The sequence below is a fragment of the Apium graveolens genome, chromosome 6, assembly GCF_009905375.1.
Source record: "Apium graveolens cultivar Ventura chromosome 6, ASM990537v1, whole genome shotgun sequence".
NCBI lineage: Eukaryota > Viridiplantae > Streptophyta > Magnoliopsida > Apiales > Apiaceae > Apium > Apium graveolens.
The window spans coordinates 302,851,790-302,867,442 of record NC_133652.1 but is presented as its reverse complement, the minus strand read 5'-3'; the positions used below and the strand labels follow the sequence as shown (position 1 = coordinate 302,867,442).

Genomic DNA, 15,653 nt, shown 5'->3' with positions numbered 1-15,653 from the left:
TAAAAAGCAAAGAGCAAGGAGGGCTGTAGAAGAATCAATCTCTGAAGAAGGAATGGAAATAGCAGCTGTGAAAGGGGGTCAGGAATCTCTGATCCCACAAGAACCTACTGTAGTTGAATCTCTTCTAAGTGTTGAGCCAGAACTTCATGAAGCTCACAAATCTCCAATCCAAGAGCCAGAGATTACTCCAATGCCTACACCTCCCGTGTCTCCAATAAACTCTCCAGTACATGCTGACAACCCAGGCACAAGTGCTGAAATTGATATCAACAACTTGGATTTGCCTATGGTCTTGTATCTGGAAGCTCCATCTACTTCACATCTTTCTCAACACACTCCACCAATAACTCCATTGCTAGATGTCCATGCAGATGAATCTTCTATTATTTCACATATAATCATTCTATCACAAGATGCTGATACTTAAGATTCTACAAGTTCTGTTGAAGAAAATACTGGTGAAGCTGCTACAAATATAAATGCTGATGCAGCTGGTCCTTTAGGACATACACCTTCACAAACAGTTGATAAAGCTTACTTAATTAAGTAGTTTGTGAGAAAGGATGCACCAGTTCCTTGGAGTGAAACTCATAGAGGAAGAGAGTGGATCAAGGAGTGGAACAAAGTTGATTTTGTTCTTACTGCAGATGTTCTTGCTGAGCACCTGGCTAAAGCTGATGAGATGCTGATGAATGATGACTTCAAAGCACAGCTCAGAGTTACTGCATTGAGTACCAGGAACCTTCAAGGTCAACACTCAATAACTCAAGCCAAGGTGGACCAAATTCAAGATACAGTGACTAAGCAAACCATGAATGTCACATTGGACAAGAAAAGGTTTTTTAAGCTAGCCTTTGACCGCATTGAGTATATAGAAAAGACTCAAGAAAAGCAGCAAGCTCAACTATCTGATATTTTAAAGAATCAAGCTGCTCAACAAAACCAACTCAATGAAATCGAAAACTCTGTGGAATTGCTTGTCTCCCTGCTTCTACCAGATGATGCCAAAAAGGGGGAGAAAGTAATTAAGTCCAAATGCATAACTGATCAACCACTGAAGGGTAAGGATGATGATAATGAAGACCAGGGAAACTCTGAAAGGAGTAGAGGTCTAAGTCAAGGCAGGGGTTCTTTATCAAGGGAAGCCAGAACTATAAGTCAAAGAACAAGTTCTGATACCAAAAGGATAAGTTCTGATGAACAAACTCTGAAACTTGATGAAGAGATCTCCAAAAGGCTGTTCCTAAAGGACAATCCAGGCATGGATATTAAAAGTCTGAAGGAAGAAGAGATTAGACTGAAAGCTGAAAATAACAAATCTAAGTCAAAGTCTAAAACTCAAGTCACAGCAAAGAAACCACCTAAGTCTAAGGGCATTGTGATCAAAGAGAGGACAAATATTGAGGCATCTAAGGCCGAGTCCAAATCACAGGTGGAAGTTGATCCTAGATTCAAGGGTAAGGCAAAAGCTGATGAATCAGTAAAGATATATCTGCCAACTATGGATCTGGAAGTATATGCTGATGAAGATACAAGTCTGATTTTGAAGAAGAAAAGGAATATTCAAGCGACCTCTGACAAAGCTCAAGTTGTCTTGACATCAGAATAAAAGGAAACCTCTGACATTGCTCATGTTAAATTTTCAACAGTTCTACTACCTGGATTTACTAAAGCTCAACAATCTGCTCAACCTATGAAGACTTCAACAAATGTTTTTCAGGGTAGATTGATCCAAGGGAAGGAAGCTAGAGATAAAAAAGGACTGGGTAATGCTAATGAGAAAAGAATAAACAACTCTACCTCATATCCTACATCCCTTACTGAACCAAGAGTAGGGACAACTCCAGAAAGACTAAATCAATTAGAGTCTGTACATATGGTTTACAACTCCAAGCTGAAAGAAGACATAATGCTTTATTTTATGACAGATGGGAGAGTATTCTAGATAAGAAAGGATACAATTCGGTTGAAGTATTATGAAGAACTGCAATATGTTTTATTTCTACTTTAAGTGAAGAACAGGTCAACAGATGGTGCTACCAGATACTTAATATCTGATATTCAAAGGCAGAAGAAACTTTACTCTATAAAGTCTGACAGCCCATACTATCCAAAGTACAGAGCTCGCAATGGTGATTTAGTTGAGATGAAGCCCAATACCGCCAAGATTACTACTTTTATAGGTATTAAGGGTGTTGAATTTAATCTGGAGTCTGACAAAGCTTATCTGATCAGATTGGATCAGGAGATAAGGAAAGCAAAGATTAATGATCTCAGGGCTGCTATCTTTACAGGAGAAGATACAGCTGAACTTAAAGATGCTAAAAGGAGGATAATAAATGAACTTGAATATGCTAAGAGAACTCTTCTGAAGAACTATCTCAGAACAACTCCTGACATTCAAGAGATCACACACTAAAGCCAGGTCGAGGACTACAACTGTTAAATTTTGAAAGATATACAGGCTAAAGCTGATATCAGACTTTAAGGATGGTAAAAGCTATAAGGACTGTGAGTTGTAGTTATTTAGAAAAATTCTCATATGCATTTGTACTTAATGTTTTTGACATCATCAAATATCTATTGAACTTGTATATTATGCTAATTTACAAGTTGGGGGAGATTGTTAGATATATTTGTGATGTCATGTCTAATAATGATTTGTGTTTAGTTTTCAGATCTTGACTAACAGGACAAATCAGGACTTAACTGGAAATTAGTACTTATACTGAAGTCAGAACTTAAGATATCAGAACTTAAGTTATTAGAACTTAAGATATCAGAAGATATTCATCAGAAGATAATATCAGGACTTAAGAAGACTTTCAGATAAGAAAGGCGGCTGATTGAAGGGAAAAAAGATCAAGACTAAAATAAGAAGAGATATGCATGGAGAAGAATTCTATGAAGAATAGAAGACTTGGAGGAAAAGATAACTAATTGATATATTTTTGGATACAGAATTATATTCGATATCAATTAGAGATTATCTTGTAAATGTGTAGTATATAAACACAGCATAGGGTTTACACTAGAAGTGTTACCACTATCGAGAATATTATTCATTGTAACCCTAGCAGCTCTTAGTGATATTGTTCATTACTGAGAGAGAATAGTTCCATTGCAATACTGTTTTATTAATAAGATTATTCTTTGTTACATACTTATGTTTTTAATTCGATTTGATTGTATTATACAATGTATTCAACCCCCTTCTACAGTGTGTATGACCTAACAAATTGTTCTTATTCTTTAACTTCATTTCACTGTTCTTCCCCTTATTCTGTATGTATATGTGTATATATTGGGAAAATTACCATATTTTGATCTTTTGATTTTCAATCACATGTTTCTAGGGTTACATAATTTTTTCCCCAAATTGACCCGTAATCGATTAGCATTCCTCTGTATTTTAGCGACGTGGACGCGTCTATATCTCAGGATGCGTCCTAGTATTTTGTTTGTTACATAACTTAGTCGATACTGATTATTCTGTTATGACGAAGATGATATGGACGCGTCTTCAAACAAGGACGCGTCATGTGCTGTATTTTTTAACCTTTTAGTTGACTCCCTAATTACTTGCACATTTCTCCCAGTTGAGCCTCTCATTCATCGTAAATCACATGTGATAGATATCTAGGACGCGTCCTCACTTCAGAAATCTTCATCTTTCTGCCCATATGTTGTGTTGTGTGTTTCTTATGGACGCGTCCTATCTCTTTTACCTTTCTTTATATCATGGACGCGCCCTTAGCATTTTTACTTTCTTATTTCAGCTGGAAGGCGAGGGCGCGTCTTCATCCTCTCTATTTCATCCATTTGAAGCTTTCAACAGACGATTGGGTTTTGATTCCCCATTCGCTCTTTCTTTCATTCCAAAATTACCTGAGTATCATAGGACGGCATCTTTCCTTGAGGCTGAAGCTCAAGATTTTGAAGAAATCAAATCACAGGGGGGTGGGCTAAGATTCAATTCGAAGTAACGTAACAGGATTCGATGTTGCACCATCTTCAACTCTTCTCGGGATCCGAAAGTTTTCAACATGTCTACTTCTAGTCATGAATCCATTGATGATGTCCCTTTAAGCACAAGGCTTGGAAAAAATAAATTGAAACGCAAGAGATTCCCTACTGACTCCTAGCCACAACTTCAAAAGCCTCAGGCAACCTCACCGCCTCATCGCCATGACTCATCCAGATCATCTATTTATCCCCAATTTTTTGACAATCAAACAACCCATAACTCTCCTTCAAAATATGAATCTTCATTCTTTCATACTCTTCTTTCTCCCTCCACCAAATTTCTCCACAAGTAACTGTAATCCATAACAAATCCCCAAAAGAAACATGCCTTTAGTCTCAACATACTCAACGAACCCATCTAGGAATGACGGCACGCTGCGCGCGTGGACCGAGTGGGGCCCTCCAGAAAGGATGATTACAGATCGGTTTAAGTTGATGATGGATTTGAGAGAGGAAGTGCCGGAAATGCAGAGGGAGAAAACGGATAAGCTTCGGATCCGACGAGTGATACTGAAGACCATAAAATCGCCTCCCCGAGTTTATGGTCAACATATATACTCAATATATGTAAAATTCAACAAAAATAATATATAAAAGACTTTTAAACCTAAATTCGACTCCATATTATGTGCAGCAGAAAAATGGTGGTGAACAACGCAAATTCGGGCAGCAACAACACCATTATTATATCTTATAGTAGTATCTTAGCAGTTCAAATTCTAAACTATAAACTTCTACATAATCTTATTAAATCATTTGTGAAATGATATTAGGGAACGGACGATGACTTTTGGGTGCTTCTTTCTACATTACTTGAAGGCGACAACTAGTTTTGAGACCTTGTATCAATCCCCGGTGGGTTGAAATAATTTATCTACTTCATCTTTGTATATTGGGATGAGTCAGCATCACAATCTAATTCCAGCGAATGCACTAGAATGGGACAAACCAGGAGATATCGTCTTCAAAAATATCTAAAAGAACAAGCGGAATATGATATATTAGAAATATAAACCTATCTTTATATTTTTGACATATTTATGAACTGTATTTAGAAAAAAGTATCTGACTTTCTAGGAACAATCCTGTATAATCTTTTTTTTTAAGTAGGAAGACATCATTAGGATTTGTTATGCCGTCAGAATTTTTAATTTGTCAGGATTTAATCAGTATTTGATGATATTTGTTAATCCGGGATTTATACAAGAGATTGATATGTCGGTTATATAACACAAAAATATTATTGGTTGTCGAACCTAATAGCTCTCAAGAACATAAATATCTCTTAAGAGAGCTTGTAACAATTTTTACGTAAATATATAAAACATGTTTCATATTTGTTTGATAATTGAATTTGTTATAAAAAATAGTATCCCAACTCCTCTTATACATTTGTAATTTACTGGACAACATTCTATACTTTTTAAACTGCTTAATTAAAGTCCAAATCAAGCATTCTTTAATCCCCACATTATACGATCCTCATTAGAATTTCCTCGATCTTTCGCCGAAACTCTCATACGGATATCAAATTTTTACATAATGAAAAACTGATATAATTCTTAAAACATCGAATGCACTAAAACTTATATATTCTTACCAGTTTTTTATCATACCATTAGTTCTTCCACCGCAAAACAAACAGAGTACGTTTTCATATATAAGTTTACCATTTTTCCATGATATTTGGAATAGAGCCTGATTTTCAAACATTTGTTTGATCTTTGCATATATCATATGACGCCTTTGAAATATTCATCAATTTTAGCTTTTTATAGTACAAGTCAGTAAATGATAGTTAATCCTAATTTTTAAAAAACTAATATTTACTTTTATATATTCACATGATGGTTACTTCATTTAATCTTGGTTTGATTGGATCAAACAAAGCCAAACATCATATTTTGAATTTTTATGCAAATAAAAAGTTTTAATTTTAAAATATGACATAATAAATATTAAATTTCATTTAATTTTTTGGTTCAAATTTAGGTTTTGCAAGAATTTTTTACATATTTACATTTCATTACATTTTCGCGTATTTAACTGAATTTGGTTATAAGTTTTGACTTAAATCAAACTCGATAATTTGCATTGGATTTTATAATATTTTATTCTAAAAAACCTTTGAATTGAACTCAATAAGATCTAGAAATTATTTATCCGCCCTACTAGAACGCAAATTTTCAACCCAATTTCGAATTCAGAATGTATACATTTAAAAAAAAATTATCTCATTTAGCATAATTTAAATACTAGTCATTATTTGAAAGGCACCTGCGTTTATTCTTTTATTTCAATATATATATGTAGGATTTCTGATGTAAACAATGAGATACTCTATGAAAAAATAAGTTAATACTTATTTTTCTTTGAAAATTTTGGATTTATTCATATAATACTTTACATGTCAGGGATCGAAACCTTAACCTCTTTTAGAGGTCTTTAATTTTCCTTGAAAATTTTGGATTTATCCATGTAATACTTTTCATTTTTATATATATAGTTGAAGTCACGCATACGTTACTAGTCGAAACCTCGACCTCTTTTAGAAGTATGTAATTTTCTTTAAAAATTTTGAATTTATCCTTATAATACTTTTTTTATATACATAGTTAAAATCACGCATACTAGAAATCAAAACCTTGACATTTTTGAAAGTTCACATTTCGAGGTATGTAATTTATTAATAATTTTATATGCAAATTTTAGATTTATTCATATAATACTCTTTTTTTCTTTGTTGATAATTCTTTATTATATGAATTTATTTAAATAATACTTGAAGACAGAATTCTAAAATCTTAACAAATCTACATTATATTGAAAGTTTCTTTAGTACTCTAATCCGCCTGTAGTTTTGGTCACTCATTTCACATCCGTTAGATATTTCAAATCAAATTGATAAAAATGATTAATCTTAAAAGTTATTATATAAGAAGTGTAAGATTTAAATCATAGATGCACAGTTGTATACTATTTTAATTTAAGTTTTCTATAAGCTATAATTTTGTAATTGTTGAACGCATCTAATTGTGTTTTCCTTCTTTTCCCTATTATATTATCAAAATTCCACTTATATACTGATAAATACGATTATTTGTGTATATATCTTTGGAATCTTCTACCTGTGTACGATTTATGTCAACAACAAAATTTTAATTATACACACATTTGCGGTTGTACATATGTTTGACTAATATAGCTATTGTAGGTTGTGTGTAGGTTTTGTGACTGGCTACGAGGAAACCCTAAGCCAAATATTTGTTAAGCAAAAAAAATCGATAATTACACAAAACTCTCACATATTAACTTTATATGCAACTTTCGGAATTTCTTATTTTCAATATTCAGTCTTTTTATACTTTTAGTAATCTTCAATAGAAAATATTTTCTTTATTAATATGGATTAAAGTTTTTACTTCAAAGGACGTACCTCTTCCTTGTAACTTGTTTTGATAACTTGATTGGAATATTTCTTGAACTAAGTAAGCATAATTTTAATTACTTTTGACTATTTATCAAATAGTGTTTCATAATCGAAGTTGCGGAAAGCTCATATGCATTTTAATTGTGTTATTCAACCTTAAAATTATTATCGATGTTATATGGGTTAGGTTTGTTGTTGAATATCCCCGCAAATTTTGTATTCTCAAAAAACTCATTTTATCCACTGTCACACCAATACCAAAATTTTGTTACAATGATCAATCATGTTCCACTCTGAATCACGTGATTAAAGATGATGTGCAATTTTGATTATGATATTCAAAACTAAAGCGGTATCCATGTTAATTGAACTTGGCATCCTGTACAATATCCCCATAAATTGTATATATACTCAAAATCTCATTTTTAGCCACATGTGAATTCTTTGGCCAACACTAATATTTTGTTGCAATGATCAATCACGTCTCACAGTCATTGAACTTAAATTTATTATTATGTACAATATAATCTACGCATTCATGTCAAACATTATATCAAATATCTCTTTATTGATTTTCTGAATTTGTTGACATCTTTATGAGTTTTGAACACCTTAATTAGATCGTCATCACAAATTGTGAAAAAGTCGATCATCTTTTCTTGCAATCTTATCAACATGTCTCGATCTATCTAAGTTTGACAACCGGTAGCCACAATAATTAAAACATATTAGTCCAACTCTAAATCTCGAATGTTGTATTTATTTAACGTAAGTAATACTGATAAAAATGATAAAAAAAATGAGCTTATTGAGTTTTTATCGAGTTTTTATCGAGTTTTCAAATATCGCGTTATAGTCGAGTTTCGAGTTTATTAGTTTCATATAGAATTTTTCAAATTTTGAATTCGATAATTTCATAAAAACCATCTAATTGTATTAAAAGTCATTATTAATATTTTTAATTTAACATTAATGGTGCATGCTACAATGTTACCTTCTTATTATTATACCTATAATTCTACAAAGTATTTGGATGTAAAACTCGAGAAATTGACAATCATTTAATTCATACATCCACTAAGAATTGTTTAAAAGATAAATTAAAATAATAGTTCACATATTTTGTCAAAAAACACATTAATCGCGATATCAGAGTTATTTTGATTTTATAATAATTTAATATTTTCTTTTTCAAAGTTCTGATATCCTCTCATTTTTCAAAACTGAATATTTTAATAAAAATATAAACATGTAAATTTTGCAGTTCTGCATTTTGCAAATGAAAAGATCTAATTACTAAAATTCTGTTGAATTTTATAATAAAAAATAATTTTATAAATCAATTATGAAAAGTACTGTATAATTAAATTTATCATACTTTCGTATTAAAATAATTTAATTTAAAGTTTTTATCAGATATAATAAATCATTTATGCAATATATGGAAAAAATGGTAAGTTAATTTGTAAAAAAACAGTATTTTAGATGTTTAATGATGATGCATAAATTAACAAAGAAAAAATGTCCATATTGCTCCATTTTTGAAGACCCGATGCCCAAAATAATAACCAGCGTGTTACAGTGCCCAAAATACCCGTTAAATACGAATGTGAGTACTGTGTTGTCTGACTTTTCAATTTTTCCAAGAAATATGCATGTGTGTCATGAATATTTTCAAATATAATTTTGAGCGTATATGCATGATGCACATGTGTATTACTCCAAATCAAAACAGAGAATGCGCATGATGTATATGCGGATTTTTGGTGGTATATGTATACTTCACATTCGTATCAATAAGTTATTTTGGTCATTTTTTTCGTGGCAGGGCATTTTGGTTTTCGTACAGAGAAATTTGGGAATTTAAATATAACATCCAAACCCAATTAACAAACACATAAATATATTTTTTTAATTTTTTTTAAAAAAGAATGGAGTTCGAGCCGATTTCAAAAAAATGATGATCAACTCGAGTTTTTTATATATGTTTTCAAACTCGAACTCGATAACAAGTTTGAACCGAATCGAGTTCCATTTGTTCAAGTCGAGATTCCAATTACTCCCCTAATCCTTTTTTTTTATCGTAGATAACCCGCAACCTCTACCCTTCGGATGCGCACTGGATAAACCCTACGTGCTCACGCAATGTACTCCCCTAATTCTTGATGAAAGTAGTTTGCAAAAAAGGTCCATATGTGTTATGCGTATTTTCAAATTTAATTTTGAGCATATGTGCATGATGCACATGTGTAGTGCTCCAAATCAAATAAGAGAATACACATGATTTATGGATCCTTTTTAAAATTTCAAAAGTGGGATTAAAATTGTTGTCAAAATATGAAACTTATATAGTACTACTTAATTAAAATTTTGATATCAAACTAAAATTCATATTCTAAATTTTGTAATTGATATTATAATTAAAAATATGCATAACGTGATTTTTTTTACCCCTCATGGTGTGAGAGAGTAATAATTATCTTCTTTATAGTATAGCGGTGGCCTTTCTAATCAAAGGACCTATCATCATATGTACTCGTAGTGTAGATGGACCAATTATCTGTATTTCTTTCAGAGGCGCATGCATGCCGACATGAGGCCTGAATATTGTTAAAAAAAATTCAAATATTTTATAAATGATGATTTTTCTCGTTATAATATGAGATCCTGCATGCATTTATTTACGTAAACGAATTAAATTTCGACACATGTCCTTGTCATATCATTTTATAACGATTTTGATATAAATTTTGGATTATCTATTACTCCCTCCGTACCTTTCAATTGCTTACATTTTTCAGAAAGTGTCCGACACGTATTTTAAGGTGCATATAAAGTATAGTTATGTATTTTTTTATATAATTTTGTTTTTCTGAATAAAAATTAAAATATTCAACTTTTATTAAGAAAAAGAAAATTGTAAAAATAAGTTACATAACTATACATTTTATGCACCTTAAAATGCGTGTCAGACACTTCATCAGAAATATAAACAATTGGAAGGTACTGAGGGAGTATTACTCATTTTTTATTTAGGCTATTAAAAACTCAAAGTTCGAATCCTCAGAGACGCGTGCATATATGCCGGGATGTTTATGTAGCTATATAGCTAGCTATTCTAGTTTAGATCAAGAGGACGAAGAAGAATGTAGCTGTATCTACTATTAAGGATTAGACACGGAGAATGATCAGTACTGGTATCTGTTAAATACAGAAGTTGTTCTTTGTGCAATTTTTTGATTCATGGGTCTCAGACCTGTGCTGTGCCTGACATATCCATTTTTTTTATGGCCGTAACGCCCCAGTCCCACATCGATAAGATTTCCCGTTTATAAGTTAAAGTATTACTACTAGGTGTACCAACAAATTATGATCTTTTAGGGGCATGCTGTGAGCTAGTTGTTACTAGACCTGGCAAATCGGATAACCGGATCGGTTTCGGATCGGTTCCACTTTCGGATTATGATATAACTCGAGGTCATTCGGATCGGATCGGATGTGATTTGGTTCGGGTCTAATTCGGATAAAAAACGGATGAAATTCGGATAAAGATCGGACAAAATTCGATTCGGATTAAATTCGGTTCGGATATTTCGGATCTTAACTTATTTATTTTTTCATATTTTGAGACTTAAAAAAATATATTTTTATTAAATGTAGTACTTTTAATATAATATAATGTACTTTTACATTAATTTATAATTAAATAATTAAATTATCACGAATATAAGATACATTTAAGTATGAATTTTGCTTATTTCGGATCATATTCGGTTCAAATATTATATGAATCGGTTTTGTTCGGTTCCAATTTATAATCGGATCTAGTATTTCGGATCATTTTCGGTTAAATTTTCGGTTCGGGTAATTTTCGGATCGGTTTAATTTGGTTTTCGGATAATTATCGGATTATATAATTCGGATCTCGGATCGGATCTCGGATCCATAGATTTCGGTTTGGTTCTTCACCCATATAATCGGGACTTCACCCGGTTTTCGAAAAATGCTCTGGATTTTATTAGGGTCGTTAGAAAATGTAGAAGATGTAATAAAAGTAAGTGATAGATTTGGAAAGATAGATGAAAATAGTGAGTGTAATTAAATTTTATATTTTAAGAAGTTACTACTTTTGAAAAAAAATAAAATGTAAATAACTGGTAAGGGAGCATGATTGCACATTTTGTAAATCGAACTAGTAGGTTGAGCTGCCGAATTGTGATTTATGGGCGATTTATTAAATTAAAAAAAAAATATATTTTTATTTGATTTATCTTCTATTTAAATCAGGAATATAAGAATAATATTTGATTATTTTTATGTCAATGCAAAAGTCACCTAATCTGGTTAAAATTTACATGTTAAAGTTTGCAGATAAATGGTAGACAGCAAATGATTCGTCATCCTAACCAAAACCCTTCAAGCATAAAATGTACAAGTAACAATAATACACAGTAACCTTCTTCCTTGAATTCAAAGTACTTATATTTTATTTACTGTTCATATTGCATTGCATGGTGATAATCAAGAGATATTGCCAGTGTTTGGCTAACTTATATTCCCGGCCTCCCTCAATTCCCCAAGCATCTTGAGGATTTAGATCCATTGAGTACTAATTAACATAGGCTTCAAATAATGTTGAGGGACCAATATATTGTATCTTAAAACTTCTCGGAGCATGGGATTTCAATCCAGTTAACCGGAATATTGGTAGTTCAACCTAAAGAAATTTTATATATTTAGAGTTTCTGAATTCAAATATGATGCCAAATGCCCTAATCAGCGACAAAATAAAGTAAATGAACAGCAGTACCTGCACTTTATTGAAACTGTATATAAATTACTAGTACCATTTAGTTAAGCACCTGTAATATATGCAAGATACTGATTAGTTACTTGAAAGGGACATCATAATCTTTGGTTGCAGCTCCGGTGATTGAACTCCACTCCCACAGCCTCTCTGGGAAGGTAGCTTGAACTGAACCAGCCGATAACACGTCAGCGATATTAGGGTTATCGACATTATGAAACACTTGCTGATGATGCTGATTAACCGAAGCTTGTTGAAAACTTATAAGCCTATGAAGATCATCAATGGCATTAGGCAAGGGCACAAGCGACGAGACGGTTGAGTAGATGTTGCAATTTGGTGTGGAAATATTAGGGTCCAGGGTAATGTAGGAGTTGACATTATAAGAAAGTCCTAGAGCAGTCCCAACATCGGTGCTAGTACTATTTCCACTTGTTTGATCACTGATTTTGTCATGGGCTTCTTCTTGATGATGAGTTTCCCGTCTGATATTTTTAAGTTTTTCTAACGAATTGTGGGTCGAATTTTTGCCACTGGTTGATGTGGAAGCTCTGGTAGGAAGAATGCGGGGAAGAGACGGGTGGTCGTCCACTCCTGGTCTTTTGTACACCCGACAAAGCGAAATCTCAGCCTGTAAATATTTTTCAAAGTTAATAACAAAGAGTTATAATTCACGAGGTGTCATTTGGATCACGTGATTTCAACCTGGTTAGCAAAAATGAGAATGAGTTTCACTGCAATTTCATTTCCGTGAATCAAGATCTCATGTTCCAAACAGTCCCTAGCTATGTAGTCACCCACAATCATTACTAGCTAGAGTTTAATGAGTAGATCTTTAACAGTAATAAATGATATCGGTGATATAGTTCTGAGTTTAATGTTCATATACAAGATTTGTTTCTGCATAAATTAACTTATATATATATGTTACCAAAGTTTCTGTAATAAAACTACAGGACTTAACAAATGAACACTAAACTCAAATTATCTGACAGACAAGAAAGATCACATTTCATTTTCAATCAAACCCCATCAGAAACTTTCAGCAAGGTAGTTCAGAAAATCATCAACTTATCGGAAGAAAAAACAAAATTCGATTCATATACTACTGTGAATAACAAAAACCTTTAACAAAATCAGGATTAGATAAGTTTAGCTTCAAATCAAATAGCAAGTATAAGATAAACCCTAGCTACTGGAGTACTAATGATTTAATTACATAAATGTAATATTTTCTGTTCTCATGTGATCTTCTTCAATATGAGTTGATATGAGTTGAGTTGGTTAGTTTACCTTTTGGAGCCTTTCGGTTTCATGATGAGGCAAACGATATTCATTCATAATCCAGCTACTTCGAATACCTTTGGGAGCTTTTCCGGAGTAGAAAACAAGGGTTTTCTTCAATCCAATTGACCGGAAACTATCAGTTCGAATCATCCTGTCAGCTCCTGTGGCCTTCCAGTAACCGGAAGTTGTGACACGATTAGGCCTATCCCCATTTCGATACTTTCGATCTCTAGGCACATAAAAATACCACTCCTTCTCTCCAATTGCTGCTAAAGCTATAAAACAATAAACCATACACATTCAATCAATACACAATTAGCAAACCCTAGCTAGATATAAACAAATTTATGTTTTCATGATCTATAATAACTCTAATACAGTACATCATAGATCATGACTACATATACTCACGAATCGGTTGAAAAATTCTCAAACATCGTTTTATAGCCGATGTCTATTGCAGTTTTTCTAGTAGTGACTACAACAAAACATGCTATTGACTGTGGATTTAAATACCAAGTCTTTCGTAAATGGCCTTATTTGTTGTAGTGATTGGTCGTGTGCTTGTGTGTGTTGAGAGGGGATATATATATACCAGGAAGTTCCCAAGGGTCATGACGATAAAGATCAAGAGAAGTGATGAGCTCAACATTGAAACGCTTGCCCTCAACCTTACGGCGAAGGTAAAACTCCACGAGTTCTTCTTCGGTGGGGTGAAATCGAAAACCCGGCATCACCATGTCATGATCATGCTCATCATCTTTGTTGTCGCTATTATGATGTTGATGATCTTGGTTCATGGTTGAAGCTATTGCCATAAACTAAGCACAATTGAACAATTTAGGGCATGCAACTAATTTTATGTATACATTTAATATGAAGTGGTTTGATATAGATATGTGTCAAGTATGGTACACAATGACAGTGGTTGTGCAAGTTGTACATGTTTAGTAAAGATAAGATATCACTCTCTCCTTTCCATCCATTTTTTCCATCCATTTTTTTACAGCTCCTTTTCTAAGGAGTTCTTTGTATTTTTAGGATTTACCGGGTGCACCCGAATGTTAGCGGCCGCTGGTTACCTAAGATCTTTAGTTTGGTCAACTTAGTGGTTAAGGGATTGATGTCCATTGTTTCATATATTTTTATTTCAGATTCTGAGTTCAATTATTTCTATATTATGCTATATTTATATATACTAAATGTGAGAGCCAGCTTACACGCACCTCGATCCGATACAGTTTTTGAATAAAGTTTGAATATTATAGCTATATATATATAGGTGTGCAAGAGAATTAGAGAAAGAGGTACAAAAGAAAGAGAATTAATGGAGAGAAGATTGTTAAAACATTTAGTGGAAGATGTAGATGCAATGATGAACTATATAAGATAATTGGGCCTACTAGAAAGATGAATTAAGAGGAGGACATTTGAAACAATTAAAACAGGGTGGCCTGCACACAGCAATATCTTCTGAGCGGTGTGTTAGGAAACTATTTTAATTCTGTTGTAAGTTTTGTTCTTGGAAAATGTTATTTTCAGAGTTATTTCTTTATATCCAGAGTAACATGAGTGTGAGAAGAAAAAACTGTCCTCCCTGCATTTACAATCAAAGCCCTGAAAAATATGAATATAAGGGTAGTTTGGTCTTTTCGCATTATTTTGCTCTGGAAACAAAAAAAGAACTCTGAAAATAACATTTCTCTTGTTCTTTTACAGCATTATTAATGGTTTTGTCCGTAATTGATTAAAATAATATGAAATTTTACTCGGGCTGAAAGTTATTGTAATAGGATATTTTAATTCAGTGAAACTAGTTAAATGAATGATTATATTTCAAAAATGACTACCTAAAATGGTATAAAAATAAATGACTACCTAAAAATGGGATAAATATAAATTATTATATAACTATATTATAGTTATATAATATTATTTATATGATAATAATATTGAAAAAATACATGTGGATCCGCATGTTAAATTGGTAAAAAGAAATTATATATAGTATGGTATAGACTTTTTGCGAAAAAATTCGAATTGGTTTTCAAAATTGACACTAGTGTTGAGTGAAAAAAATAGTCAAACCGATCGAATCGAACC

At 32.4% G+C, this 15,653-nt stretch overlaps 1 protein-coding gene across 2 annotated transcripts; it reads right to left on the bottom strand.

Moving 5' to 3' along the window:
• Positions 1-11,907: 11,907 nt before the first annotated feature.
• Positions 11,908-14,463, bottom strand: LOC141668748 (NAC domain-containing protein 35). 2 transcript variants are annotated; one of them, XM_074475746.1, is made up of 4 exons: positions 14,146-14,463; positions 13,557-13,825; positions 12,319-12,894; positions 11,908-12,173 (listed from the first exon to the last, which is right to left on the bottom strand). In XM_074475746.1, exons 1-3 carry the CDS (start codon positions 14,366-14,368, stop codon positions 12,346-12,348), a joined length of 1,041 nt encoding a protein of 346 aa, XP_074331847.1. In that variant the 5' UTR covers positions 14,369-14,463; the 3' UTR covers positions 11,908-12,173; positions 12,319-12,345. The 2 variants fall into 2 exon arrangements, with proteins under 2 accessions (XP_074331847.1, XP_074331846.1); XM_074475745.1 differs by lacking the exon at positions 11,908-12,173 and having other exon boundaries at positions 12,250-12,894.
• Positions 14,464-15,653: the final 1,190 nt, after the last annotated feature.